Source organism: Mustelus asterias, chromosome 16, assembly GCF_964213995.1.
Source record: "Mustelus asterias chromosome 16, sMusAst1.hap1.1, whole genome shotgun sequence".
Classification (NCBI taxonomy): domain Eukaryota; kingdom Metazoa; phylum Chordata; class Chondrichthyes; order Carcharhiniformes; family Triakidae; genus Mustelus; species Mustelus asterias.
Genome location: NC_135816.1, coordinates 95,043,559 through 95,071,272, shown reverse-complemented (window position 1 = coordinate 95,071,272; position 27,714 = coordinate 95,043,559). Strand labels below are relative to the sequence as shown.

The 27,714-nt window shown below is 43.7% G+C and overlaps 1 protein-coding gene and 1 pseudogene across 1 annotated transcript; one reads left to right on the top strand and one right to left on the bottom strand.

Annotated features, from left to right (window-relative positions):
• Nucleotides 1-8,174: 8,174 nt before the first annotated feature.
• LOC144505675 (U2 spliceosomal RNA) lies at nt 8,175-8,253 on the bottom strand (annotated as a pseudogene).
• Nucleotides 8,254-12,458: 4,205 nt separating this feature from the next.
• On the top strand, nt 12,459-23,052 carry LOC144505401 (GPI-linked NAD(P)(+)--arginine ADP-ribosyltransferase 1-like). The gene is given in 2 exon segments (XM_078231513.1): nt 12,459-12,546; nt 22,214-23,052. Coding segments are annotated over 2 exon segments (927 nt in total).
• The last annotated feature ends 4,662 nt before the right edge of the window (nt 23,053-27,714 follow it).

The following is a 27,714-nucleotide window of genomic DNA, read 5'->3' as shown; positions in this document are numbered from 1 at the left end:
CGAATATCAAATATAATAAACTATAAAGGAATACCTGGATCGCAGAGCGAGAAAAAAATAATTTGCTTCTCTTATAGTGAAGAAGGAGGCCATTCGGCTCATCGACTCTGCACCAACACTCCGACAGAGCATCTTACCCTGTACCCATCCCCCGCCCCCCCACTCCCACCCACCCTTGGTATCCCCGCAACCCCGCGCATTTATCATGATTATTCCCCTAACCTACACACCTATGGACACTAAGGGGCCATTTAGCATTCTGCCTATCCTACCTGGCGCCGTGAGGCAGCAGTGCTAAGTATTGTGTTGGTCATCATGATGCAATCTATTTGGATATTTAAAAAGCCTGTAATTTTGTGCCACATGTGCGGATATTGAACATGTTATCTGCATTGGGAATAACGGCAAACTTTACCAGTGGAAAAAACATTTCCTGTTGGACCTTTCGGAAGTAGTCACTGTTAATGGCGAATTATCAAATCCAACACATGCGATATCTGGAGTCCCTTCCAGAAGTGTCTCAGGGCCCCTTTTATTTGTAGCTCATATTAATGACATTGATGGCCAGGTTCAACATAGTACAGTTTTGAAATATGCGGATGACTTGAAACAGTATTTTGAAGTTAAGAAAAATAATCAAGGGCTCTCGAACACACTTCTTCATAATGAATTTTCTGCTATAGTACAGTGTTCCAAGGTTTGACAATTTACCTTTAAATTGGCAAAGTGTTCAGTTCTCCATTTCCGCAACAATAATCCTAATTCAGCCCATCAGCCTTTAGCACATTCAATTATTGAATTGGATTTCGAATATCTGTTGCAAGTAATCGGAAGTTTACGAATCTTGTGGCTCAGGCAGTGCAGTGGACAGAAAATGTTTTACGAGCGCTGAATGCATTCTTTTTGAGGTGGGATGTCAGCATTTAATAAACTCAATAAGCAGATGGTATGCCCACATCTGGAGTATGCATCCACAGTTTGGAATCCAGACTTTCAGAGAGATACACAGCTGATAGAGGGTACAAAGAAATGTTAACAGGAAAATAGATGTCACAAGCTAGGCTTGTAGGCATTGGAGCTTGGAAGACTACGAGGCGACTTGATTGAAACGTATAAGATTCTGAGGGGTGTCAACAGGTTGGTTGTGGAGAAGATGTTGCCACTTGTAGGAGAATCTAGAACGAGGTCACTCTTTAAAAATAAGGAGTCACTCTTTATAACGGAGATGTTGACGAATTTATTTCACTGAATGGGTCGTGAGTCTTTGGAACTCTATTCCTGAGAAGGGATGGAAGAAGAGTCTTTGAATATATTTAAGGCAGAGGAGGATATATTATTGGTAATCAAGGGGATGATAGGTTATCTGGTGTAGGTGGGATGCATATTTGATGTCACTATCAAATCAGCCGTGACATTATTAAATGACAGAGCAGAACCGAGGTGCTAAATGACCTGCACCTTCTCCTGATTCCTATGTTCGGAGGATTAAATGTTTGAGTGAATATTTCAACCAATTCTGTCAGGGGAAGAACATAACTCAGTGTTTGAATGGTTTTCCTGCACAGATCCCACCAAGTGGGCAGAGCACATTCCTTTGGGATTACTTATCAAATATTGATTTTTAAATCACAGACCTTAATGTAATGAAGGGCATTATTTTGTCCCACTGATGCTCCAGCTGCAGTTAGGAGGAAAGTTGCTTAAGTATTAGTAACAAAAATCCATTATTATCTCGTGCACTTTTCCCAGGGCGACATGAGACCGTCTTCAAATAGGAACCAGCCAATGAAATGATCTCTGGTCAAAAACATGAAATCAAACAAAACGGACCCATTATTTTATAAAATGGGATGTTGATAATTCATCGGAGCAAGGAAAATTACAATTATTTCTCACAGCCTTTGGTGGCTCCGGGATGCCTTTGCCTCTGTCGTAATATGTACATTGGCGATATCCCTGCTAATGGCAAATTCCGAAATTCGGCACCTTACAGACAGATATATTATCTGGGTGATGTGAGGAAACATCATGAAACCCTGTAATGATCATTAGACTGCGAGAACTTAATTTGAGAATTTCATTCTCAAGTTAAGGTAGGGGCACCACCATTAAATTAACACTTTAACAGTGCATATTTTCACTACTAATGCAATACAACGTAATCAGTTCACTTACACCATAGCTTTGAAGAATACAAGGAGGGGAGGCACGGTGGCACAATGGTTGGGGCAGCACGGTTGCATAGCGGTTGAGGTGACACAATATTTGGGACAGCACAGTAGCACAATGGTTGGGGTGGCACCGTGGTTTTGCAGCATGGTAGCACAGTGGTTGGAGCAACATGGTGGCAGTGTGTTTAGCAATGCTGCCTCACAGCATTTTGGGCTGAGGCGCACCTGTGTATGATGCTCTTTGCAAGAGTTACTGCAAGCTCGATGGGCCGAATGGCCTCTTTCTGCACTGCAGGGATTCTATTGTTCTACGGATCAAACCGTTAACTCTATTTCTTCTTTCCATAGAGCTTTCCAACATTTTCTGGTTGTAATTCAGTTGTACCAGTTTTCTTTACCACCTCTAAGTTCACAGTTCTAAACATTCAGCTTGCCTTTATCCAACAGAGTTTGAAATATATTTAAAGAATTTCTTTACGTCCAGGAAGCTGCACCCCTCCTTCAGCTACAAAGGAATCTTGAGGATCCACCAATTCCCATCACTTAACAGACTGCGACGCCGGGACAGTTCAAAATGGATTTTAAAAAATGGATTTTCCAGATATATTAATCGTTTCTGTCTGAGCTGAATAATATGGTTGGAGTCAAATCTTGCCATTCGATGAAGAAAATGTTTTTTTTACAAATTTGTCGAGGACTACCTGAAGTATGCTGGAAGGATGGATCATTATCATATTCATGCTGAGCGGTCTGTCATTTTTTAATAATTGTATTTTATTAGAAGTTCTTCCATATTTATACTACCTGCAACGCATTCCGCAGGAGCCAAACAGATGAATGTATCTCCACAAAGGTCTGTGACATTCAACTGAGTGTCTCCTTAATGTATATCTTTAAAAAAATCTTATTCCATTTGCTCTCTTTAGTTATATGTGTTGTGAGAATTGTAGAGAGCATTGTACAGTGAGGATAGTGGCATTTGTGTTAAAATCAGTCACTGTTTACCCCCATACTCCTTCCTTCCTTTCTTCCTTCCTTCTTTCCTTCTTTCCTTCCTTCCTTCGTCCCATTCTTACTTCGTCCCATCCTTCCTTCGTCCCATCCTTCCTTCCTTCGTCCCATCCTTCCTTCCTTCGTCCCATCCTTCCTTCCTTCCTTTCTTCCTGCCTTCAGACAGAGCAAGAGAGTTAGGCAGATAGTGCAGGAATCTCCTGTGGCCATTCCACTGCAAAACATATATACGGCTTTGGATACTGTTGAGGGGAAAGACCTCTCTAGGGAAAGCAGCAGCAGTCAAACTCGTTGCGCCATGGTTGGTTCTGCTGCAGAGGGGAGAGGTATAAAGTGTGCCAGTGCAATAGTTATAGGAGATTCAATTGTAAGGGGAATAGACAATCATTTCTGTGGCCGCAAAAGAGACTTCAGGATGGTATGTTGCCTCCCTGGTGCGAGGGTCAAGGATGTCTCGGAGCGGCTGCAGGGCATTCTGAAGGGGGAGGGCGAACAGCCAGTGGTCATAGTACACATTGGTACAAATGACATAGGTTAAAAAAGGGATGAGGTCCTAAAAGCAGAATACAGGGAGCTAGGAAGAAAGTTAAGAAATCGGACCTCAAAGGTAGTGATGTCAGGATTACTACCAGTGCCATGTGCTAGTCAGAGTAGAAATGACAGGATATACATCGGATAAATACGTGGCTTAAGAGATGCTGTCAGGAGGAAGGTTTCATTTCCTGGGGCATTGGGACCGGTTCTGGGGGAGGTGGGACCTGTACAAATTGGACAGGTTACATCTGGGCAGGACTGGGACTGATGTCCTCGGGGGAATGTTTGCTAGAGTGGTTGAGGAGGGTTTAAACTAATATACCAGGGGGATGGGAAGCAATGTAAGGAGTCCAGAAGGAGGGAGCAAGGACAAAATGTGGGGAGAAGGTTCCAACTACATCAAAAACCAGGAAAAAAATTAAAAGGAAAGAGAACTCAGGAGATGTTATTAATAGAAGTGTTAGAATTCAAAAAGGAGGTACAAAAACTAACATAAGGGCACTTTATCTGAATGCTCATAGCACTTGAAACAAAGTAAATGAGTTGATGGCAAAATCATTGCGAACGAGTATGATTTGGTGGCCATTACGGAGACATGATTGCAGGATGGTCACGACTGGGAGTTAAATATCCAGGGGTATCAGACTGTTCGGACGGACCGACAGGAAGGTAAGGGAGGTGGTGTAGCTCTGATATTTAAGGATGACATCAGGGTAGTGAGAGATGATGTAGGTTCCATGGAAAAAGGGGTTGAATCGATTTGGGTGGAAATTAGAAATAGTAAGGACAAAAAGTCACTGATAGGCATAGTCTATAGGCCACCAAATAATGACATAATTGTGGGGCGAGAAATAAACAAAGAAATAACTGATGCATGTAAAAATGTTACAGAAATTATCATGGGGGATTTTAATCTACATATCAATTGGTCAAACCAGGTTGGTCAAGGTAGCCTTGAGGAGGAGTTCATAGAATGTATCCGCGATAGCTTCCTTGAACATTGTGTAATGGAACCTATGAGGGAGTAAACTACCCTAGATCTGGTCCTATATAGTGAGACAGGAATAAGTAATGATCTTACAGTTAGGGTGATGCACCATCAATCGAGCAAAGACTAGTTTGTATGCAAGAACAAATAGGCTTTTATTAGCAAAAGACTTGGAGCACACCTATGCCGATGAACTGGTCCAGACTGAGGCAGGGGGGTGGGGAGCAGTCGCCTTTACACCTGGACCAGGGGGGGGAGGAGTCTCGGGTAGGGCCGGCAGGGATGTGTCCAGGCATGTCACATATACAGGTAATAAGCTAACAGTGCTGTACCAAATAGGGATCCTCTCGGAAGAAGTGATCACAGTATGGTTGAATTTGAAATACAGATGGAGCATGAAATGGTAAAATCCAATACCAGTGTCTTGTGCTTAAACAAATGAGACTACAAAGGGATGAGGGAGGCGTTGGCTCAGGTAGACTGGAAACAAAAGCTTTATGGTGGGACAATTGAGAAACATGGGGGACTTTCAAAGCGATCTTTCACAGTGCTCAGCAAAAGTATAGATCAGTGATGATGAGCAAGGACTGCAGAAAAAGAGATAGTCAGCCATGGATATCTAAGGAAATAAAGGAGGGTATCAAATTGAAAGGAAATGCATACAATGTGGCAAAGATTAGTGGGAACCTAGAGGATTAGTGGGAAATCTTTAAAGGTCAACAGAAAGCCACGAAAAAAGCTATCAAGATAAGTAAGATAGATTATGAGAGTAAACTAGCTCAGAATATAAAAAACAGATAGCGGATGTTTCTACAAATATATAAAACAAAAAAGAGAGGCTAAAGTAAACATTGGTCCTTTAGAGGATGAGAAGCGGGATGTAATAACTGGAAATGAGAAAATGGCTGAGGCATTGAACAGATATTTTGTGTCGGTCTTCACAGTGGAAGACACAAATAACATGCCAAAAATTGATGACAGGAAGGCTATGGCAGGTGAGGACCTAGAAACTATCATTATCACGAAAGAGGTAGTGTTGGGCAAGCAAATGGGGCTAAAGGTAGACAAGTCTCCTGGTCTTGATGGAATGCATCCCAGGGTTCTAAAAGAGATGTGGGAGAAATAGCAAATGCACTAGTGGGAATTTACCAAAATTCACTGGACTCTGGGGTGGTTCCCACAGATTGGAAAACAGCAAATGTGATGCCACTGTTTAAAAAAGGAGGTCAGCAAAAGGCGGGCAACCATAGGCTGGTTAGCTTAAGTTCTATAGTAGAGAAAATGCTTGAATCTATCATCAAAAGAGAAATAGCGAGACATCTGGACATAAATTGTCCCATTGGTAAGACGCAGTATGGGTTCATGAAGGGAAGGTCATGTTTGACTAATTTGGTGGCATTCTATGAGAACATTACATGTGCAGTGGACAATGGGGAACCTGTGGATGTGGTGTATCTGGATTTCCAGAAGGCATTTGACAAGGTGCTGCACCAAAGACTGTTACATAAGATAAAGGTGCACGGAGTTACGGGTAATGTGTTAGCATGGATAGAGGGTTGGTTAGCTAACAGAAAGCAAAGTGTGGGGGTAAATGGGTGTTTTTCTGGTTGGCGAACAGTGACTAGTGGTGTGCCTCAGGGATCAGTGTTGGGATCGCAATTGTTTATGATTTACATAGACGATTTGAAGTTGGGGACCAAGCGTAGTGTGTCAAAATTCTCAGATGACACTAAGATGAGTGGCAGAGAAAAGTGTGCAGAGGATGCTGAAAGTCTGCAAAGGGATATAGATAGTCTAAGTGAGTGGGCGAGGGTCTGGCAGATGGAGTACAATGTTGGTAAATGTGAGGTCATCCATTTTGGTCAGAATAACAGCAAAATGGACTATTATTTCAATGGTAAAAAATTGCAGCTGTGCAGAGGGACCTGGGTGTCCTTGTGCAAGAATCACAAGGAGTTGGTTTGCAGGTGCAGCAACTAATTAAAAAGGCAAATGGAATTTTGTCCTTCATTGCGAGAGGGATGGAGTTTATAAACAGGGAGGTTATGTTGCAGCTGTATAAAGTGCTGGTGAGGCCACACCTGGATTACTGTGTATAGTTTTGGTCTCCTTACTTGAGAAATGAAATACTGGCACTGGAGGGGGTGCAGAGGAGATTCACTAGGTTGATTCCGGAGTTGAGAGGGTTGGCTTATGAGGAGAGAGTGAATAGATTGGGGCTATACTCATTGGAATTCAGAAGAATGAGGGGGTCTTATAGAAACATATAAGATGAAGGGAATAGATAAGATAGAAGCAGGGAAGTTGTTTCCACTGGCAGATGAAAGTAGAACTAAGGGGCATGGCCTCAAAATAAGGGGGGGGGGGCAGATTTACGACTGAATTGAGGAGGAACTTCTTCACACAAAGGGTTGTGAATCTGTTGAATTCCCTGCCCAGTGAAGCAGTTGAGGCTACCTCATTGAATGTTTTTAAGGCAAGAATAGATAGATTTTTGAACAGTAAAGGAATTAAGGGTTATGGTGAGCGGGCGGGTAAGTGGAGCTGAATCCACGAAAAGATCAGCCATGATCTTACTGAATGGCGGAGCAGGCTCGAGGGGCCAGATGGCCTACTCCTACTCCTAGTTCTTATGTTCTTATGTTCTTCCTTCTGTCCATCTTTCCTTCCTTCCGTCCTTTCACTCTTCTTTCTTTCTTTCTTTCTTTCTTTCGTCCTTGCTTTCTTTCTTTCGTCCTTGCTTTCTTTCTTTCGTCCTTGCTTTCTGCCTTGCTTTCTGCCTTGCTTTCTGCCTTTCATTCTACCTTTCGTTCTTTTTTCTTTCTGTCTTTCTTTCTTTCTGTCTTCATTTTATTCTTTCTTCCCAGCGAGGAAACAGGACAGCCTTAAACTGTACATTTAGACACACTCATTGTTAAACATATTGCTAAACAAAAAATATTTCTAAATGTTTTCAGATTGATTCAAGTTGAATCCTAGCTCAAAGCCTAATCACTGCAGCAATATTTATAATTCAACGTAAAAGCAAATAGTGCAGACCATGGAAATCTGCAATGAAAGCAGAACATGTGTGCACACTGTTTTTCACTGGCTGCATGCATACAAAGGTGGAGCTAACATTTCAGTCCATGACTTTATCTGAAAGGCCAACGACATGAATCTATTCCTGTCAATACAGCTACTGCCTTACCATCTGAGTAAATCAGCTTCCTTCACTTGGGCAGTGTGCAAAGCACAGTGAAAATGGATTTTGGCGCTCTATATCTTGGTTTTTTTAAGTCATTGCACATAATTGTAATGGAGTGTCACTGAACAGAAACGCTTTTCATCATGGAGTCCGTGGTAGTTGCAAAACACTTGTTTGTAATTTTCCCGAAAGTCATCAATCATTGGAAGTCCCCCCCCCCCGCCCCCGCAATCCCCCCCCCCCGCCCAACCCCCCACCCCCCCCCCCCCCGCCCCCCACCTAATGTAAGTAACCTAATGACTTCAACCAAGCACAGCATGTCGATACTACACTTGATCTTAGCCAAAAGGCCGAGAAGCGATAAACAAGAGCAATTTTTTCACAAAGCAAAATGAACAAGATGACTAACGCTGAGCATGCTGGACAGCAGAAACGTGTATGTTTCCTGGTGAAAATACACGAGTGAAATATTAAGTTTGTTTTTTTTTGCTCAGCAAAGCTGTTGCATGACTAGCTGAGTATTTGCAGCGCTTAATGCTGTTTTATAATATTGAGTTGGACAGAGCAAACAAGTTTGCAATGTCATTTGCAAATCTTGACGTTATCAAATAACAAAGCTGTTCTCGTAGAATAATTGGAGTTTATTTTCCCGAAGTCAACAAGTTAATACAAAGATTGAATTTATTCAGTGTTGTGCAAACATTAATAAAGCACAACGTTCACAGTTTGTTTGCTAAAGGTGTGAAGAAACTTCAACGACTCCATCCCTTTTCACAAGAATTAAAATTGCGTTATGGTGGCTTCTCTGGAACATTCATTAATTATATAATGTTTCCTCTTCTTATATGTTCTTACATCTGACGTTGACCCAATATAGTCAGTCTATTTTCCACAACGCACCTCTAATCTCATTGCTAGATAATTAAAAACTGATCTTACTCTGGTTGGCATGGAAGCATTTGTACTGAATTTTTAAAGTTGCATTTTAACGACAAAGTATGTAATCCGCATACAATGAACTTGTGACCTTGTTGAGGCTTCTTTAGAAATCACTTGCGAAGAATTAATTCTGAAATCAATTTCCAATATTTTCTGAGATCATGTTACAATGTATTCTTGGTATAGAACTATTGGTATAGTGATATTTAGCCCAAAAGCCCTTACAATGTTGCATGATATTCCTTTCAGTAGGAAGATTACCATCTTCACTGACGTTTTGTTTTCAAAGTACCGTTCTGCTTTATAAGCCAACGATATGGGCACCGCATTGTCCTCTCTTCGCAGTCCAATTAGAAACTTGTGATCGGTGACAATCAGAAATTTCTGCCCGGAAATGCAATGATGTGTTTTTTATTTCAAATATTACTGCCAACCCTTCTTCTTAAATGAGGGCATACTACCTTTCTGCTATGGGCAAGGTCCTGGAGGCATATGTTCTTGCCCGTTACTCTCCATTTGGCCATCCATGTGCTAGTCCCACCCCGATGCCATACAGTGATGCATCAGAGGTCAGCATTAGCTGTTTTCTAGGATTTTTGTTTTGATTCATTGGACATGGCGTTGTTGTCTGGCTAGCATTTATTGCCCATCCCTAGTTTCCCCAGGGCAGCTGAGAGTCAACCACATTGCTGTAGCTCTGGAATCACGTGTAGGTCAGACTGGGTAAGGGCGGTAGATTTCCTGTATAAAAGGACATTAGTGAACCAGGTGGGTTTTTCTGACAGTCGGCTTTGGTTTTACGGCCGTCTGTCGATTCTCAATTCCAGATAGTTTTCGTTTGTTGAATTCAAATTCCTCCACCTGCCATGATGCGATTAGAGCCCGAGTCCCCAGAGTTTATGGATAATAGAACTAAGCCCTCGCCTACTCCAAAGATGACAACTGCTGCATTATTCTCTTAAAATCCATATCTTGACGGGTGGACCATTCCCAGCTTGACACTTTTTAACAGTTAAGGTAGTGGAACCAAGACAGAGGCCTGGTTTGGTATAAATGTTCGGTAGTCCAACTCCCCCCAGAGACGATCGTAACTCATGGATGGACGTGGGAGTCGGGGTGTCTTTTATCACCCACCCCCAGTCCTCCAACGGACGTAGATCCGACTTGTCCACTTTGTAGCCCAGATAGGTCAGTTAAGATACTGGGAAAATGCATTGTTTCCCCTTCAGAGGCGCTCTCGGGCCCTCTAAATATTTTTAAGAATCTCCTCCACATGCTGTTCTGCTATGTTTTACCTACAATGGGAACGTCATCCAGATTAATGTCCACCTGGGGTAAAACCGTGCAATATGCTCTCCATTATTATCTGAAAGCTCGAGCAGGCCTACGAAACCCAAAAGTATATTCATAGAACACTTTACAGTATTGATGGTACAATGTTTCTGTGAATCTTCATCCAGCTGCAACTGGGAATAAGCATGATTCATATTTAACCTCCAGAATAAGAGTCCCCCTGCCAACATTGCATATAAATCCTCAATCCGGGGAATCACATATTTTTCCAGCTGTGATTAAGGGTTTATTGTTTGTTTAAAGTCCCTGCAAAGATGGACTGAATGAACTGGCTTCAAAATAGGCACAATCAGTGCCGCCCATTCTGTGAAATGGACAGGTTGTGCGATACGTTTTGTTTCAATCTCCTAATTCCCCCCCCCCCCCCCCCACTTCTTTGCTTAAAGCAAGGGACACCAGGGGGGCCTTGCAAAATCATAGGACTGCGTCCTGGTCGACATGTAAGGTCGCCATGTCTCATTTTATGGTTGCTAGCGCTTCTCAGAGAACCTCCCGGTGTTTGAGCAGAACTTCAGTCAAGCGATCATTTTCCAACTTGGAGATGTTTGCCTAATCCAGTTGGATTTCTGTCAACCAGTTTTGCCTCATTAGACTCGGGCCTGAGTCCTCCACTACTATTAATAGTAACCAAATTAGTTGTTTTTCATAAGATTGTACCCATAACTCTCAGAGGTTCCCCTGCATAAGTTCACAGTCTTGTTGGTGTCTTGATTTATGTTAAGTGTTGGAGTCCAGCACGAATTTTACTGAACACTGGTTCTCCAACCACAGCATGGCCCCATTACTATCGACCTGCCTTTCTACTGGCCATCCGTTTAAACTTATTGTTATCTTAACCGAGTCTAATTTGTACATTGCTATGCAGTTTAATTGTTCCACGTCATATGTAGGTGGATCTTCCAGGCTGTGCAGTCTCCTGGACACCGGCCTACGTGTCGTTTTCCTAAATCTAAGTCTTTAAGGCTTGCTTTTCTGTTCCGACTCTGCATACTGTCAACAGTTACAATGACTTGCCAGCTGGAATTCTGAAGGGACTGTTGACTGTCTGGTGTGAGCTTGACTTTGCTTTAGTGCGGGCAGAACTTGGTTTATTTGTATCTGGATATTTGCTGAAGGAGGGAATATAATTGCCTGCGCTCAAATGATGGTCCCAGAACGCATTCGAAATGGCGTTGGTGTGCACCTCCTTTGAGATAGCTTGCAACTCGCGTGGTCCACTTGCAACATTTTACAAGATGAGGCCAGCTGTAGCGCCCGTTTGAAGGCCAGTTGGGCTTCAGCCAGCAGGCATTTTTGGATAGTAACATGATTTATCCTGCATTGCAAATGGGCTTTTAGAATCTTACGAAGCATTGGCCCAAATTCACATGCTTTCGCCGGTTACCTTAACCTTTTTAGACAAAACGTAACAGACTGCCCAGTCTCCCGGAGTGCCGAGTAAAACCAATACCTTCTTAGAGTCGCAATAGTCCCTCATTAGTTTCACTAAATCTTGGACAACTTTGGTGTCTGCTGCCTCTGGTAAAGTTAAGCTGGGCGGCTAGGTGGGACAGTGGTTAACACTGCTGCCTCACGGAGTCAGGAACCCGGGTTCAATTCCGGCCTCGGGTGACTTTCTACGTGGAGTTTGCACATTCTCCCCGTCACTGCGTGGGTTTCCTCCAGTGCTCCGGTTTCCTCCTACAGTGCAAGGATGTTCAGGTTAGGTTGATTGGTCATTTTAAATTAACCCTAGTTTCAGAGGATTAGCAGTTTAGTTAAGGGTTGCGAGGGTGGAACCTGGATGGGATTGTAGTCGTTGTGGACTCCATAGGGGGCCGAATGGCCTCCTTCTGCACTGTAGGGATTCTATGATTCTCAGAAGAACGGCAAGTGCCGACGATCCATAAGCGGTCTGAAGAATTACCCATTGTGCGTCATCTGCCACAATGTCAATAACTCTGAAAAAGTAACACATGCATTCCACATTTTGGACCCACTCCTGCACAGCCAGGTTAAAACAACCCAGTTTCCAAAACAGAGGCACGGTGCGCGAAACTGCCCTAGCTGCAGCGAAGCCAATCGTTAACTAGTCAATTACTGAATTTGCAGATGGAATTTAATCTTGATAAGGTGAGCTGATGCATTTTCAGGGAGCTAATAAGGTACGATCTACATAATTAATGGTAGGGTATTCCCGAGGGAATATTGACCAACAAGTCGTTCTTGGGGTACAAATTCATAGATGTCTGAAGCTGGCAGCGCAGGTCGATAGAGTGGTCATGACTGCTATGGAATGTTTGACTTCATTAGCCAGGCCAATGAATATAGTAGCAGAGTCCTGGTACAACTTTATAATGTGCACTTGCCGGTGTTGGACTTAGGTAAGATCAATAAGAAGTCTCGCAACACCAGGTTAAAGTCCCACAGGTTTATAACACCAGGTTAAAGTCCCACAGGTTTATAACACCAGGTTAAAGTCCCACAGGTTTATAACACCAGGTTAAAGTCCGACAGGTGAAATAAATCTGTTGGACTTTAACCTGGTATTGTGCAACTTTATAAAACATTGATAGACAATGAATGGGTTTCCTCCGGGTGCTCCGGTTTCCTCCCACAGTCCAAAGATGTGTGGGTTAGGCGGATTGGCCAAGGTAAAATTGCCCCTTAGTGTCAGGGGGACTAGCAGGGTCAATGCGTGGGGTTACGGGGTTAGGATTTGGGTGGGATAGTTGTTGGTGCAGGCTCGATGGGCTGAATGGCCTCCTTCTATACTGTAGATTCTATCTATGAATAACATCACGATATGGGTTAAGAAGTGGGCATTGAAAATTCATTACCGGTAGATATCAGGCGCTAACCTCTTCAACAAGGATTAGTGCAGCCATCTCTCCTCACGGTCGGGATCAAGACCTTGGAGGTTACAATTGATGGCAACCTTAGCTGAAAACCATGAAAATACTGTGGCTGCAACAAGAGCTCCGAAGCGATTAATTATATGGCGAGCAAATAACATCATGACTCTTCAAACACATCCACTTTCTAAAGGTTGTCGGCCGAGTCTGTGATGGAGTACCAGGGTCACAGTCTGAAGATTCAGGGTAGAGCATTTAGGATGGAGGTGAGAAGACACTTCTTCACCCAAAGCGTGGTGAGCCTGTGGAATTTATTACCATGGAAGTGGCTGATGCCAAAGTATTGAATGTATTCAAGAGGCGACTGGATATAGCACTTGGGGCGAATGGGATCAAAGGTTATGGGAAAAAGCAGGATTAGGCTATTGAGTTGGATGATCAGCCATGATCGTAATGAATGGCGGAGCAGGCTCCAAGGGCCTAATGGCCTCTTCCTGCTCCTTTCTTTTATGTTTCTATGTAACAGTCAAACTCCGTACAAACCACAGCACGGGAATCATTTTTTTTAATGAAATAAAACCAGAAAATGCTGGATAATCTGAAAAGTCTGGCTGAATCTGTGGAGAGAGAAACACACTTACCGTTTCGAGTTTATTCACACTTCAACGGAACTTAGCTTTTTATTCATGCAGCAATGCTACGTGTGCACCTGATGTGGATTTGCAAAGGTGAAACTGCAGAATGTTAAATGTACTAACATCGCAACTGAGACAGTTGATGTTCAAGGGGTTGTTTAACTCCGAGAGTAAACGGTTAAAATGATTAAATGATTAACTTTTCAAACACATTCATCCAGCTTGCAGAAGTGAAAAGCAAAACCTGATTGGTGGGACACGTATGAAGTAATCAATTCATCTATTTACTGAACCTCCCTGAAAAAATAGAAACCAATAATTCTGTCTGATCACATTGAAACTGATAGAACACTTTCAAACCCGTTTCGAATTGGTTTCAACGGGATGGCCGCCCCACAGTTCACACACCTCTGAATCCCACAGTTTCAGCCTCACATCAAATTCACAGTACGTTACTTGAGTAAAGAAAGTAAGAAACTTCTACCTGATTCGAAATAAAGAAGTAGCTGGTAAGATCGAAACGGATGCGCTGAATTAAAAAAAAAACGTCTGTGATATCGAGGTAAGTGTGCATTTTCAGTATTGTTTGTGTCTCTCCCTTATTCTCAGTTCCCGGTCCTGCCTTAAATCAAGATTTACACAATCGCAGAATTGTCACGGTTCAGAAGGAGACCATTCTCCCCATACTGTCGGCACCGGCTCTCCAAATGAGCATGTGGCTTAATTTCATTTCTGCCGGACCTCGGCACATTGCTGAAATTCAACTAATAATTCAGTGCCTCTATAGAAGCGACCTACACTTTCAAGCTGTGAGTTCCAGACCCCAACCACTCCTGTGTAAACAGGTTTTCTTTTTGCATCACTTTTGCTAGTTTTGCAACTCATCGTAAATCGGGGGGGCGGGGGATGGGGGGGGCGGGGGGGGGGAGGGGGTCAGTTTCTCCCTATCCAGCTCTTTCATGATTTGAACATCACTATCAAATTTCATCTCAGCCTTCTTCTATTGTAATTTTCCTTGTGCACCAATTTGAGCGGGGCGAGGAAATATTCACCACGCCAAGTTTTTTTTTGCCCTCTAGAAGATCCTAAACCTCTCTCAGTATATGCTTTGCCCTATCTGATCGTGACTTGAGCTTTGTTTGTCTCCATACCCTCTTTCGACTTTCAACAGCGTGTTCATATATGCGCGATTTGTTCCAACAAGGGTCCATAAATATTTTGTTTATTCCGAACTGCCTTGGATCCACAGTAAACATGAACTCACCCAACACTCTGCTGTTAGACATCTCACCTTCATTAATGTCGTTCATCATTCTGCCTTTTCGCACAGCTTTCCCATTGATTGACGAGAAAAATAATAGCCTGGCAACTTTCAAATTCTCCAGCTCTGGAAATCTCTAAAATGTATGTGTCTTCCCAGTTGGGAATGTTTTGTATTCTCTAAGGCCTTTAATCAAAATCATGGACCCAAAGTTTGAGGGTACCTTGTTTAACTGCTTCACCTCTCAAGCTCTTTTTCAGACGATCTTAAACTCTTGTCACTTTGGCCATTTTTTTTGGTTAGTTCCTGTTCAAATCTTCCTCTGCGGCTCCTTGTCGAACTAGAAGTCATAACACACCTGAGAAGAGTCTTGGCACATTTTACTAAATCAAAAGCGCAATATGAAAACAGGTGTTGATTTGTATGGCAATACTGAGACAGAAGTTCATTTACACACACGGATCTCAGGATTCGTCTAATTCCTGGTCCTTGATTAGAAGAATCAAAATAATTTTCAGATTGCTATTTCAATTTGCAGATGCTCTTGTTGAAACAATGTTCAGGAGAACTACTTCTCGGGATTTCGCACAACTACTCCATTGGCCCCATTTTAGACTTCGAATTTCAGGAATCTTTTAAACTTTTTGTTGACCCATTCAGTCAGAGTTTTGGCGCCTGGCACATATTTACTTTAAACACAACTCAGAATCAGTTCGCATATAAAGTTTATTTATTAATCACAAGCAGGCTTACGTTAACACTGCAATGAAGTTACTGTGAAAATACCCGAATCGCCACACTCCGATACGTGTTCGGGTACACTAAGGGACAATTTAGCATGGCCAATTCACCAATGCACATCTTTGGACTGTGAGAGGGAATTGGAGCACCTAGAGGAAACCCACGCAGACACAGGGAGAACGTTCAAACTCCACACAGACAGTGACCCCAGCCGAGAATCGAACCTGGCGCTGTGAGGCAGCAGTGCTAAACACTGCCACCGTGCAGCCACCAATAACACATAGTTCAAGCTGTTTATCTGTAAAACCTGGGAAATCAATCTCTGGGGAGCTGAAGCAGCTCTGAACATGGTCCCATTTCAGCAAGGCTGCAATTTTGAAGATAAAGCCTGTCCGGCTGAAATTAAAATAATAAAATATTCAATCAATTATTGCATGACGCACGGCTGTTGGTTTCCGCCACTTAAAGGCGCGTCTTAGTTGGGTGGAACCCAAACAGATACTAATTTTTAAAAATTAAATCAATATATGATTATTGGTCAAGCAGGTTTGGAAACGAAAACACCATTCCTTCAGCAGATTCCGAATCTTTTACGAATGCTTTTGTTTGAATAGTCTTTCAGCTCGGAACCAAATCTCACAAGGTATGATTCCTTATCAGTCCTTAAAAAATAACTTCCGAGATTACCAACTGGTAAGTGGACCCTCAAAATTGAAAGCTCAATTGAAACTTGCCTCCCCATATTAACAATATGTCGGCGAGTCTAATCAGAACATTCCCGGAAGCGTTTAAAGCGAACACACGAAATTATCACGTCAGCCTACCCTGTCCAATATGTTGTGCAATGCTCAGTATTAACATCATTTCTTCCAGAATAGGAAGCGTTCTATCTAAGCTAATATCCACCAGTCACCTAATTGAAATTTAAATGCGTTCTGTTTGTGTGATTTCCTATACCATGCATTCCAGTAATTCTGTGTTGAAATTTCTCCATGTATTTTGTGTGTGAGCACATGTGGGCGTGTGTGTGCTTGTGCGTACGTGCGCGCCTGTGTCTCATTCAGGTACACCCTAACCCTGTGCGACAGTCAACTGATTACCCGAAACTGAGCGCGATATCAGAATGTGGAACAGTTCCCTGTAATGTAAGAATTCTAAAATTCTAAACGACCTTTTCCTCTTCCTCCTCAATATTTTTTCTCAGTTGCATACTTGGATACTTAAATGCTTCTGAGAAAACACCAAAAGTGTTTGTCAAACATGATTTCCCTTTCATGTTGCCTCGCCCAAATTCCACTATTATTTTTTACGTGTCTTGTATTGACGTCCGCATCATGATTTCTGGCACTGCTTATACTATTGATGTCAGGCTCACAATTTGTAGTTCCCCAGTTTCTCTCTCTCTGCTTTCTTAAACAGCGAACTGTACTCGCTACCTACCGACTTTAGTTTTAGCGATCCTGCCCCATGTACCCGTAATGACAATTGGATCAAGCATATTTACTCCCATTTGAGTCATAGATTCATTTGCCTTGTTGCGATTGCTGCATACATCCAGCTGGACTGCATTTAATACTGCTTCACTATTATTTTTGCAACAACTCGCCGTACCTGCTGCCACACTTTTGAGTTTGTCTACTCCGTTCCTTTCAGCCAAACCTAGATAGTCAAGTAGTTTATTGCTGAAGAACAAAGAACAAAGAAAATTACACCACTGGAACAGGCCTTCGGCCCTCCAAGCCTGCACCGACCATGCTGCCTGACTTAACTAACACCCCCTACGCTTCCGGGGACCATATCCCTCTATTCCCATCTCATTCATGTACTTGTCAAGACGCCCCTTAAAAGTCACTACCGTATCCGCTTCCACTTCCTCCCCCGGCAACGAGTTCCAACCACTCTGTGTAAAAAATCTGTCTCGTGCATCTCTTTTAAAACTTGCCCCTCGCACCTTAAACCTATGCCCCCCAGTCTCTTTAATTTATCACGCATTCTATGGCCTGATCGCTCGCCCTCTCTATTGCCCATCAGACATACCATAACACTGGTCGCATTACGGTTTTCTTGAAACTGATCCCACTGATACCGCACTCACTTTCCCCAGTAGTTTTGCCTGTGTTCATGAACCGACACCATTATCTCCCACACCAATCTTTGAGCTGCACAATTAACCATCCGTTAAAAAATTGGTCAATATATTGGATTGTTGGATGTCTGGAGGGCAAAAAAAACCTACATCTGTTTCCATGCTCCGATTCTCATGTCAGTCACTGTAGTGCAGGAGTGGCACTAAGATGGAGCTGTAATTTGTGCGTGTTATCACTGAGGCAATGCTGCACTGTGGGAGGTGCAGTACAGAGAGGGTGCCGCATCGCCGTAGTGGCGATTGCGATAGAAGTCCAGCATTAACGAGAAGTCAGTTGATTGGATGCAAAACTGAAGGAGTGGTGCACTGCCTGTGGAGCTGTTGAGAATGAACACTCCTGTCTGGCAGAGATGGATCCTGTGCTCTCAGCTGAGCAGTATTGAGGACGCGTTGACAAACTGGTGCTGCAGTACTGAGGGCAATCTGCACGTTGGATGTGCCACGGTTCAGCTTAAATTTTAGACCACTGCCCTGGCTATTTCCTCGGGTAATGATAAACAAAGTTTTAACGCTTAAGTACATAAAGAACAATAAGTGCAGTGCTTCCCTATCTGTACCCTCGATTTCCTCTCAAACAATACAATTAAATATGGCCATTGGAATATTACTGTTTTAGTGCCTCCCTGTGCCTATTTTCAGGCCGACTTTTGCCACAGCATTGACTACCTTGTCAAAAGGATTTATTGGTGTTATGGCTTTCTGCCGTTGTGAGTGATGCAATGCAGTGGTGGAACTTAAATGTTTCCGTGTCGGCTCCTGGATATTTACACTGCTCATATCGTGGATTTCTTCCGTATTTCAACTTCACTCTCCACCTCAATGGCTGCTGTTACGTGCATCATCCCATGTTTGGCCAAGAATCCGGTCTTACTTTAAGTGACAGGGCCACATTTCTGAGACACTGATCATAGTTTCTTTTTGAGTTGCATTTGGATATGACGACATGTGCAAGTCATTGGGGCCGATTTTACAAAATCGGCTCGAAGTGCCGGCTGCGGTCGGAAATCAGACCGGCGCCCGGCAGCCGCGCTCCAGCGCCCCCACACGCCTTTTTTCGGCGGGGGTCCAGTGGGCGGGGCCGAGCGTATTTGCATCTGTCGGAGCAACGAACTGCGCATGCCGACAGTACTCAGCGCGCCCGAGCGCGAAAGTCAAAGGCAGCGCTGACAGCAATGCTGCCTGCACTGCCTCTGACTTTCCCTGTTGGGGGTCGGGGGGGGGGGGTGGGGGTGCGCTGTGACGTCTCTTCCCTGGGGGGGATCTGACGTCTCTTCCCTGAGGGGGAGAGGGAATGGGGGGGAGGTGATGTCTCATCCCTGTGGGGGGCAGGGGGGATGTGACGTCTCTTCCCTGAAGGGGTGTGGGGAGGGAACTGACGTCTCTTCCCTCGGGGGGGGGGGGGAGTGGGGGTGTGTGATGTCTCTTCCCTGGGGGGGATCTGACATCTCTCCCCCAAGGGGGGGAGGGAATGGGGGGGAAGTGATGTCTCTTCCCTGTGGGGGGGGCAGGGGGGATGTGACGTCTCTTCCCTGAAGGGGTGTGGGGAGGGAACTGACGTCTCTTCCCTCGGGGGGGCGGAAGTGGGGGGTGTGTGATGTCTCTTCCCTGGGGGGGGGGCGGGGGGGGGGGAATCCGACGTCTCTTCCCTGCGGGGGGGGGGCAGGGGGGATGTGATATCTCTTCCCTGGGGGGGGGGTTGGGGGATGTGACGTCACAGGGGCAGAGACGTCACATTCCCCCCCTCCAGCCCCCTCCCCCCCCATCAGGGAAGAGACGTCACATCCCCCCCAGCCCCCCTCAGGGAAGAGACGTCACATCCCCCCTACCTCCCTCAGGGGAGAGACGTCACATCCCACTGCCCCACCCCCTCAGGGGATAGACGTCACATCCCCCTCCTCCCCCCCTCAGGGAAGAGACGTCACATCCCCCCCCTCTACCATCCCTTAGGGAAGAGACGTCACATCCCCCCTACCCCCTCCCCTCAGGGAAGAGATGTCACAAGAACCCCCCCCCCCCCCAGTGAAGATACGTCATCCTACCCATCAGGACCCCCAGAGCAAGGCCAGCATCCAGGATAGCAAGATGCTTTCGACAACAGCGAAAAAGGTAGGTCGGGGGTCCGATCGGGGGGAGGGGGGGGGGTGGCTGCTGGCGGGGCCTGCGTCCCAGGGTGGTCCGATCAGGGGGGGGGGGGGGGCGGCTGCCGGGGTGGTTCGCGGGGGCGGTCCGCGAAGGGTGGTCAGGGCCGATTCTGCGGTTCAGTGGCTGAGTTGAAGCCCTATCGGACTTGAATTCAGCAACACGGTAAATGCGTGGGTGCCGATCGGATCGGAGCCTCGTAAAGTGGGAATCCTTGGGCAAGTTGGGCGCGGGCTTCATTAAGCTGATTTAAATGCATGCAAAAGCATTTAACTCGGCCCGCTGGCTGATTCGGGCGCGCGCCAGATCGGCGCCCGGATCGGCCGTTGGTAAATGCGCGATTGCCCTTGGGTCGGGTCTGGACTGCGTTTTAGGCCCGACGCTCAACTTTACCACGATTTTGGGCGCGAAATTTGGTAAAGTCGGGCCCATTGAGTTGCAAGCTTTGCAGTAACATGTATTCGTTGTTACCATTCGGTATTACAATTGCACAGGAGCTGAGACTGATGTGGAGTACGGAACAGGAGTAAATTGCTTTTCTTGACTCCTTTGTGTATATTGTAAATATTCAAGATCCTGACAGCAGTTATAAAATAATTTTTCCTTTTGATCAGGGATAATGAAACGATCATTCTTCGAACGAAAAATGCAGGAGCTGAGAAATTCGCTCATTGGCAGCGAGTGGACAGGGCAGGCACAGAGCGTGGGAGTGCAGTCGGTTGGAGAGAGATAGATTAAATGCTCCAGTTTGCTGTTTTTAACATGTTATTTGTTTCACTTTCAGTGTTCCTGGACGGCATATCAACAGCAATCAATTCAATTGCGCTGAATAATATTCATCAGAATAATATTCCTCAGAATAAAAGCAAATCCTGATGAGTTAGTATTCACGCCGATGAATCCCTAAATATACAAAGAAAGGAAAAGATAAACCATGGATCTTTTGTACTTTATGGTGTTTAGCTTCCTATGTTCTTGTGAGTATCTGCATTATTCTACTGAACCGAATGAGCCCAATGCCCCTCGATCCGTTTATTTGTTTTTCATAAAAATGCTCTTGTTGGCGAATATTGGGATTCCTAAATGAACAATTTGATTCCTAATTCCTAAATGAACAAAATGCAAGTCACTGCATTATTGATGATTTCTGGTGTTACTAATTCTTTTTCCTGGTCCTAACACCTGTGAAACATCTGATCAGAGGTTTACACCTTCATCGCCATTCGTTGTAATTCTGAAAATAAATCAGTTGGAGAATTTAACTGATGCATGCACTAAGGCATTATCCAAACTGATCACTTTCACAGTAAGTTAGTAGGTAGAAAATTGTCAAGGGATGTGATGTTTGTAACTGGCATGAGATAAAAAATGGCACATTTTCATGTCTGTTCTCTGCCTCAGAGGAAACACAGTATTTTTGCATTCATTATATTCAGCTTCTCAGAGTAATTTAAACGTTTATGTTCTCATAATAGTGATTAGAATTTTTTTCCTATTTATTTCATTTAATTTTCTGGAACATGATAAAATAATGAAATACTACATCACGCGCACATAAATAAAATAAATACTAAACAATTTGCAACACATACATGTTTAAAAGGAGTAGGAAGAATTAAATAGATGGAAAAAACTACGTCTTTCACATATGCAATTCAAGTACTGAACATTTTCCAGTTACCAATCATTTGCCTTTATAATTTATATGTTCCTATTTTTCAATTTCAAATATCTTATAAGAATTTGTCATCTTTCAAAAGTTTATATTTTTTGAATGTTGACGACTACACAACAGATTTTAGAAACACATTTAAACAAACATTACAGTTGCGACATCAGCGAACAACACTATGCCGGAGGCGGTATCTTGCAGTTCAGACTGTAAATAGAAGCCGGACCTGCCGCCTCAGCTTGGCCTTAAATATCACACATCATTATTTAAAACAAATGCTGGCAATTCTCTCTATGTTCTTGGCAAATGATATTTCAGGTAACATCCCTAATCATTAGATTATTTGACAATTAAGATATTGCTGTTGGCGGGTGCCTGATGTGTGAATAAATATTGATTTTCCCACTTACAGTAATAACCATACTTCGGAAGTAAACCTCATTGGGGGTAATGTACATTGGGTTTCCAAATGTACCAAATATTTTACAATGATGTGTTATGTACCCTTTAATTATTCTTTGTAACTGTTCTCAGCTTGGGTCACCAATCTAAATGTTTATGTTAGCCCTGATGGTAGGTCACATTTATTGCTTATTTTACAGATCAAGGCATTTTTGCTACCAATGTCAGCAAGATCAACTATGTTATCCAACTGAACATGGAGAAAAACTCTGCAGCTTACATCTTCATCCAGAGTAATCGATCCGATAACATAGCCATAGAGAACCTCAAGTACGACAGACAAAACAAAACATTTCGTTCTGTTTGAGACAACGCAGACTGCAAAATGAAATGCAAAATACCCAGGGGGCTTAGAAAAGAGCATATGGTAGCAGTTTATGCTTATACAGCAGATTTCCCCAAAAACAAATCATTTTACAAAATATTTAATGAAGAAGTGAGACGGTACGGAGCCAATCTCGAAATCTACGCAAAGAAATTCATGTTCAAAAGTTTTCATTATCTGCTCACCGTCGCCCTGCAAAAAATAAAGCAAGACTCCAACAGTTCAGCAAAGACTACCTACAGAGGAATCCGAAAACTAGCTAAGGGCACGGAGGGATCAGAGATCCGATTTGGCTCCTTTGCTTCTTCCTCGCTTGATATAAATGTTTCCCTTAAGTTCATTAGCCAATCAACACGCCATAACACCTTGTTCAATATAAGCACTCTGTACGGTGCCAACATAGAACATTGTTCAAGTTTTCCATGGCAAAAGGAGGTTCTGATTCCACCTTACGAGGTGTTTCAAGTCGGACAGACCTCTCACTGGAAATTTGGCAGCAATATTTCACTCAAGGGGAAGCGGAAGGAGGGACTCTTGGTGAAGCTGGAAAGAGGCAAAGGCGGGGAGCTCGTGGTGGTACTTGACGGAGGCATTGACATTTTACCATCAGTTGGACTGTGGATTCTGGCTGTGCTGGCTTCCATCTTCATGTAAATGAATAGTTATTTCTACAATTTTGGATTGCTGTGGCCCGGCTTTCGCAAATTGATGTAACGTATTACAGAGTAGCTGCAGCTCCATGTAACAAAATAAAACATAATCGATTGATCCTGTCCTCAACTGTAAGTCCACTCACCTTTCAAAAATCTGTCTTACTCAGCATTCAGGAGCAGGGTAGGTACTTGAATGGATATACTTCGAGATGGTAGGCAAGGAACAGAACTTGGGACTTAATAACACAGCTCCACTCAAGACCCAACAAAGCACAGTGCGTTTAAATGCCTCCTTCCATTGAAAGTGACAGGTCGGGATGGGGAACCTGGATGAGCACTCAGTTCCTGCGTTGATCAACTGGCATGGGTATTCACATCTACAACCTCTCTTTACAACAATCTGAGTTCTCCATCTGCTTCAAGAAGATGAACATCATCCCAGCACCAAAGAAAGGCCAAGCAGCGTGCCTTAATGTCTATCGGCCGGTGGTTCTGACATCCATCATTATGAAGTGCTTTGAAAGGTTGGGTCCACCAGAGTTCGCCTTCCACTGCAACAGGCCCACAGCAGACGCCATCTCCCTGGCCCTGCACCCAACAGTGGAACCACCTAGATAACAAAGGCACCTATGTCAGACTCCTATTTATTGACTACAGCTCAGCATCAACGCTATTATTCCTGCGAAACTCATGTCCAAACTCTGTGGCCTGGGCCTTGGCTCCACATTCTGCGATTGGATCCTGAACTCCTTAACCCACAGACCACAATCAGTAAAGATAGGCAACAACATCTCCTCCACATTCATCCTCATCACCAGTGCCCCACAAGGCTGTGACCTCAGCCCGCTACTATACTCCTTATACACCTATGACTGTGTGGCCAAATTCCCCTCCAACTCGATTTTCACATTTGCCGATGACACCAATGTACTGGGTCGGATCTCAAATAATGATGAGACAGAGTACAGGAATAAGATATAGAATACGATGAACTGGTGTAGCTACAAAAATCGCTCCCTCAATGTCAACAAAAGGAGATCGTTATCGACTTCAGGAAGCATAGTGGAGAACATGCCACTGTCTACATCAAAGGGGATGAAGTAGAAAGAGTCGAGTTTATAGGTGTCCAGATCACCAACAACCTGTCCTGGTCCCTCCATGCCCACACTATAGTTAAGAAAGCACACCAACGCCTCTATTCTTTGGAAGACGAAGGAAATTTGGCATGTCAGCTCCGACTGTCACCAACTTTTACAGATGCACCATAGAAGGCATTCTTTCTGGTTGTATCATAGCTTGGTATGGCACCTGTTCTGTCCAAGCTCGCAAGAAACTGCAAAATGTCGTGAATGTAGCCCAGTCCATTCAGCAAACTAGTCTCCCATCCATTGACTCTGTCTACACGTCCTGCTGACTCAGCAAAGCAGCCAGCATAATTAAGGACCCACACAGCCCGAACATTCTCTTTTCCACCTTCTACTGTCGGGAAAAAGATACAAAAGTCTGCGGTCAAGTACCAACTGACTCAAAAACAACTTCTTCCCTGCGGCTGGCTTCTGAATGAACGTACCTTGCATTAAGTTGATCTTTCTCTACACCCTAGCTACACTACATTCTGCACTCTCTCGTTTCCTTCTCTATGAACAGTATGCTTTGTCTGTAGCACGTGCCAGTTTCAATACTTTTCACTGTATAATAATAAATGTGACAATAATAAATCAAATCAAATCAAATCAAATTCCGTGTTGAATCATTTTATGGTCCTAAAATGGTTATTTAAATCTCTCGATGAAAAACAGTCAGCTCAGTGTTAGTGCACGATCGACACAATTAACTTAAAACAGATCTGTATTTCTGAATTAAGAAATAATGCATTAATTCCCCTGAGTGATAACGAGGCGATATGTGATGATATTTGATCGACATTTCCAATGTAATTGAAAACATTGTTCTTACGTCTCCAATCCACAGCTCCTTTCCGAACGCAATGTTATCCATTTCATGCACGGCCCATTATGAAGCTGGAGTACATCATTCGGAACCTCTGAGGGATCAAGCGTAAATGATAAAAAAATCACTCCTACTTCCTAATTCTTCACAGCTTCACAAAGTGACATTTGAAACACGTGCTAGAATAATGCAGACAGAACAATGCATGATTTAAAAGCTACTTTTCCAACAGTTGCTGATGACTTATTCAACTCTGAGGGGAGATCATGTTAGAATAACCTCCCGATTTGACCATCACATTCTTTCACTGAATGGTTCGTTCTTTACCTTCATAGCATCACAATTTAAAAAGGTTAATACAACATTTTATCACCAATCCCACTGGAATTTAGGCAGCGAAACTCAAGAATCGATTGTGATTTGTCAAATTTCTGGAAAGCCTGTGCCTACTTTCGATACATAGGCTTTTTATGGGGCTCCCGGTATGATCGTCAGACATTATAGAACACGTGCATTAGTGAACACGCCTGCCTATCTGGGCTGAGAGTGCCACATGCTGATTTCCGGAATACAACTGAAACAGGCCACTTTTATGGAGCCAACAGGAACTCATCCCAGAGGTTTCACAACAATGATTAGCTCGGAACTAAAATGTTCTACCCAGTACAGCTCAGCACATTTTCAGCAGGATGCCAATAATTCGACCAGGTCGTGAAGGCGCTAAACTAGAGTAAACCATAGCTGAACATGGAGAAATTTCAAAAAAATGAACTTCTGCCCCTTCCAAAAAGGCCAAGGGCAACTACAATAAAAATATTCAAAACTATAACAAAGGAGGAACCGGTGGATCAGTAATAAGCCTTCGTCAATCCCAATTGATTGTCAGCTTTCCAAATGAGTAATAAATTGTAATTTCTTCATGTCAACTATTAATATAATCCAGGATGCATTGCCCAAAACGAGATCTGAATCAGAATCCACTGGGAATTTAAATAGACACTTCGATATGCACATTAAAACATATTAATGGTAGAGGAATGGACAAAAGACAGTGGTATGTGAATTTAAATTTGGCAGCATTTTGTCCAGGGACTTTGATAGTAGTGGGCTTAAGTCTTCAGTATTATTATCAGAACGTTGTCAGAGATTGAGCAGCATCCACAATATTCAGCCTTTTCTGAATTGTTCCTCAAGGCTGAGTGGTCAGGGGACGGAGCATCGGTGAAACATTCTGTTTATGAGTACAACAATGCCTTAAATCAAGGCCAGCATAGTCAATGCATGATCGAGTAAGAGGGGAGGAAACAACCATAAAGTACGGTAGTGTCAGCAATGTTTGACCGAGATATTCTGTTCAACATTGGAAGTGCTCCGCGCCACCCCGGTAATTGCATAGTTTCCCGTTGTGACTAAAAAAATTGTACCGCCCGTGGAGGCAGCATGGTGAACTCCCTCTGCCCAGGAATTCATGCAGAGACTTGCGAAAAACATCAGTGCAGAATTCGCTGACTGTGAAAGTGTGGGATTCAAAGACTCATCTGAAAATGTTAAAATTCAGACGGATCAATAAATGTGTGAATGGGTGAATGGATTGCTGCGTAGGAGGATGAGTGGGTAGGTCGACGATGTGGGACAGCGTCAATAGAAACATAGAAACTAGTAGCAGGATTGGGTTTCGACCCTTCGAGCCTGCTCTACCATTCATGATGATCATGGATGATCACCCAACGCCATAGCCTGATCTCCAACCCCCTCACCCCTTTATCATTTGATTCCATTCGCACTTAGAGTTAAATCTAACTCCTTCTTGAATTTGGTTTCAACTGCTTTGTGGGGTAGAGAATTCCACAGGCTCACCACTCTTTGGAAGAATGAATGTATTATTTTCTCAGTCCTGAAAAGTTTATCCCGTGTCCTTAGGTTGCAACACTTGGTTCTGGACACCCCTACCATTCGAAAGTCTCTCTTGGGCTTGGACAATGGAAGAGGGGAAAAGAATACATATCAAATTTGCTTCATGTGCATGGTACGTTACAGTAGATAAAGGTGGATGCGGGGGTGCTGTGTGCCACTAAAGTGTTGACCAGGGTGACATGGAAGGAATTGCCACTTTGGAATGCTGAAGTGAAATGGCAGTGCGATGGATCTAAGGAAAATTGCAGAGACTGGAGATTATACAATTCTGAAGGCAGAGGCTGGTGGGTGGAAGGTGATGGCGAAGGGAACCTTCATATTTCAGGGAGGAAGAGGAAGCATTGCTTGCTGAACGTTTGACATGTATCGGACTTGATGGAAGGTTTGGCAGCGATGATGTGCAATCCTCGAATCAGGAGGAGGGAAGGCATATCAGCAGCACTGCTGTGGAAGATTGCATTATGATTTACTGGTAGTATTCAGAGTGAGTGCAGATGAGAATAGAGTTACGGATTTTGAAATACTTGAAAGTGGCAGGCGATTTCATAAGGTCATTAGCTCTGCCTGGCTTTGCACAAAGTGACATTGACGACCAGCTTAATACACAATATTTAGGCCGGATTTGGCAGAGTGTGGTCACGATGAATGGTGAGTTTGGTTGGACTGATATATACCTTTCCCGTCTTGCAAACCATACCAGAACTAACGAGGCAGCTAGATATAGCACTTGGGGCGAATGGGATGAAAGGTAATTGGGGAAAAGCAGGATTAGACTATTGAGTTGGACGATCAGCCACGA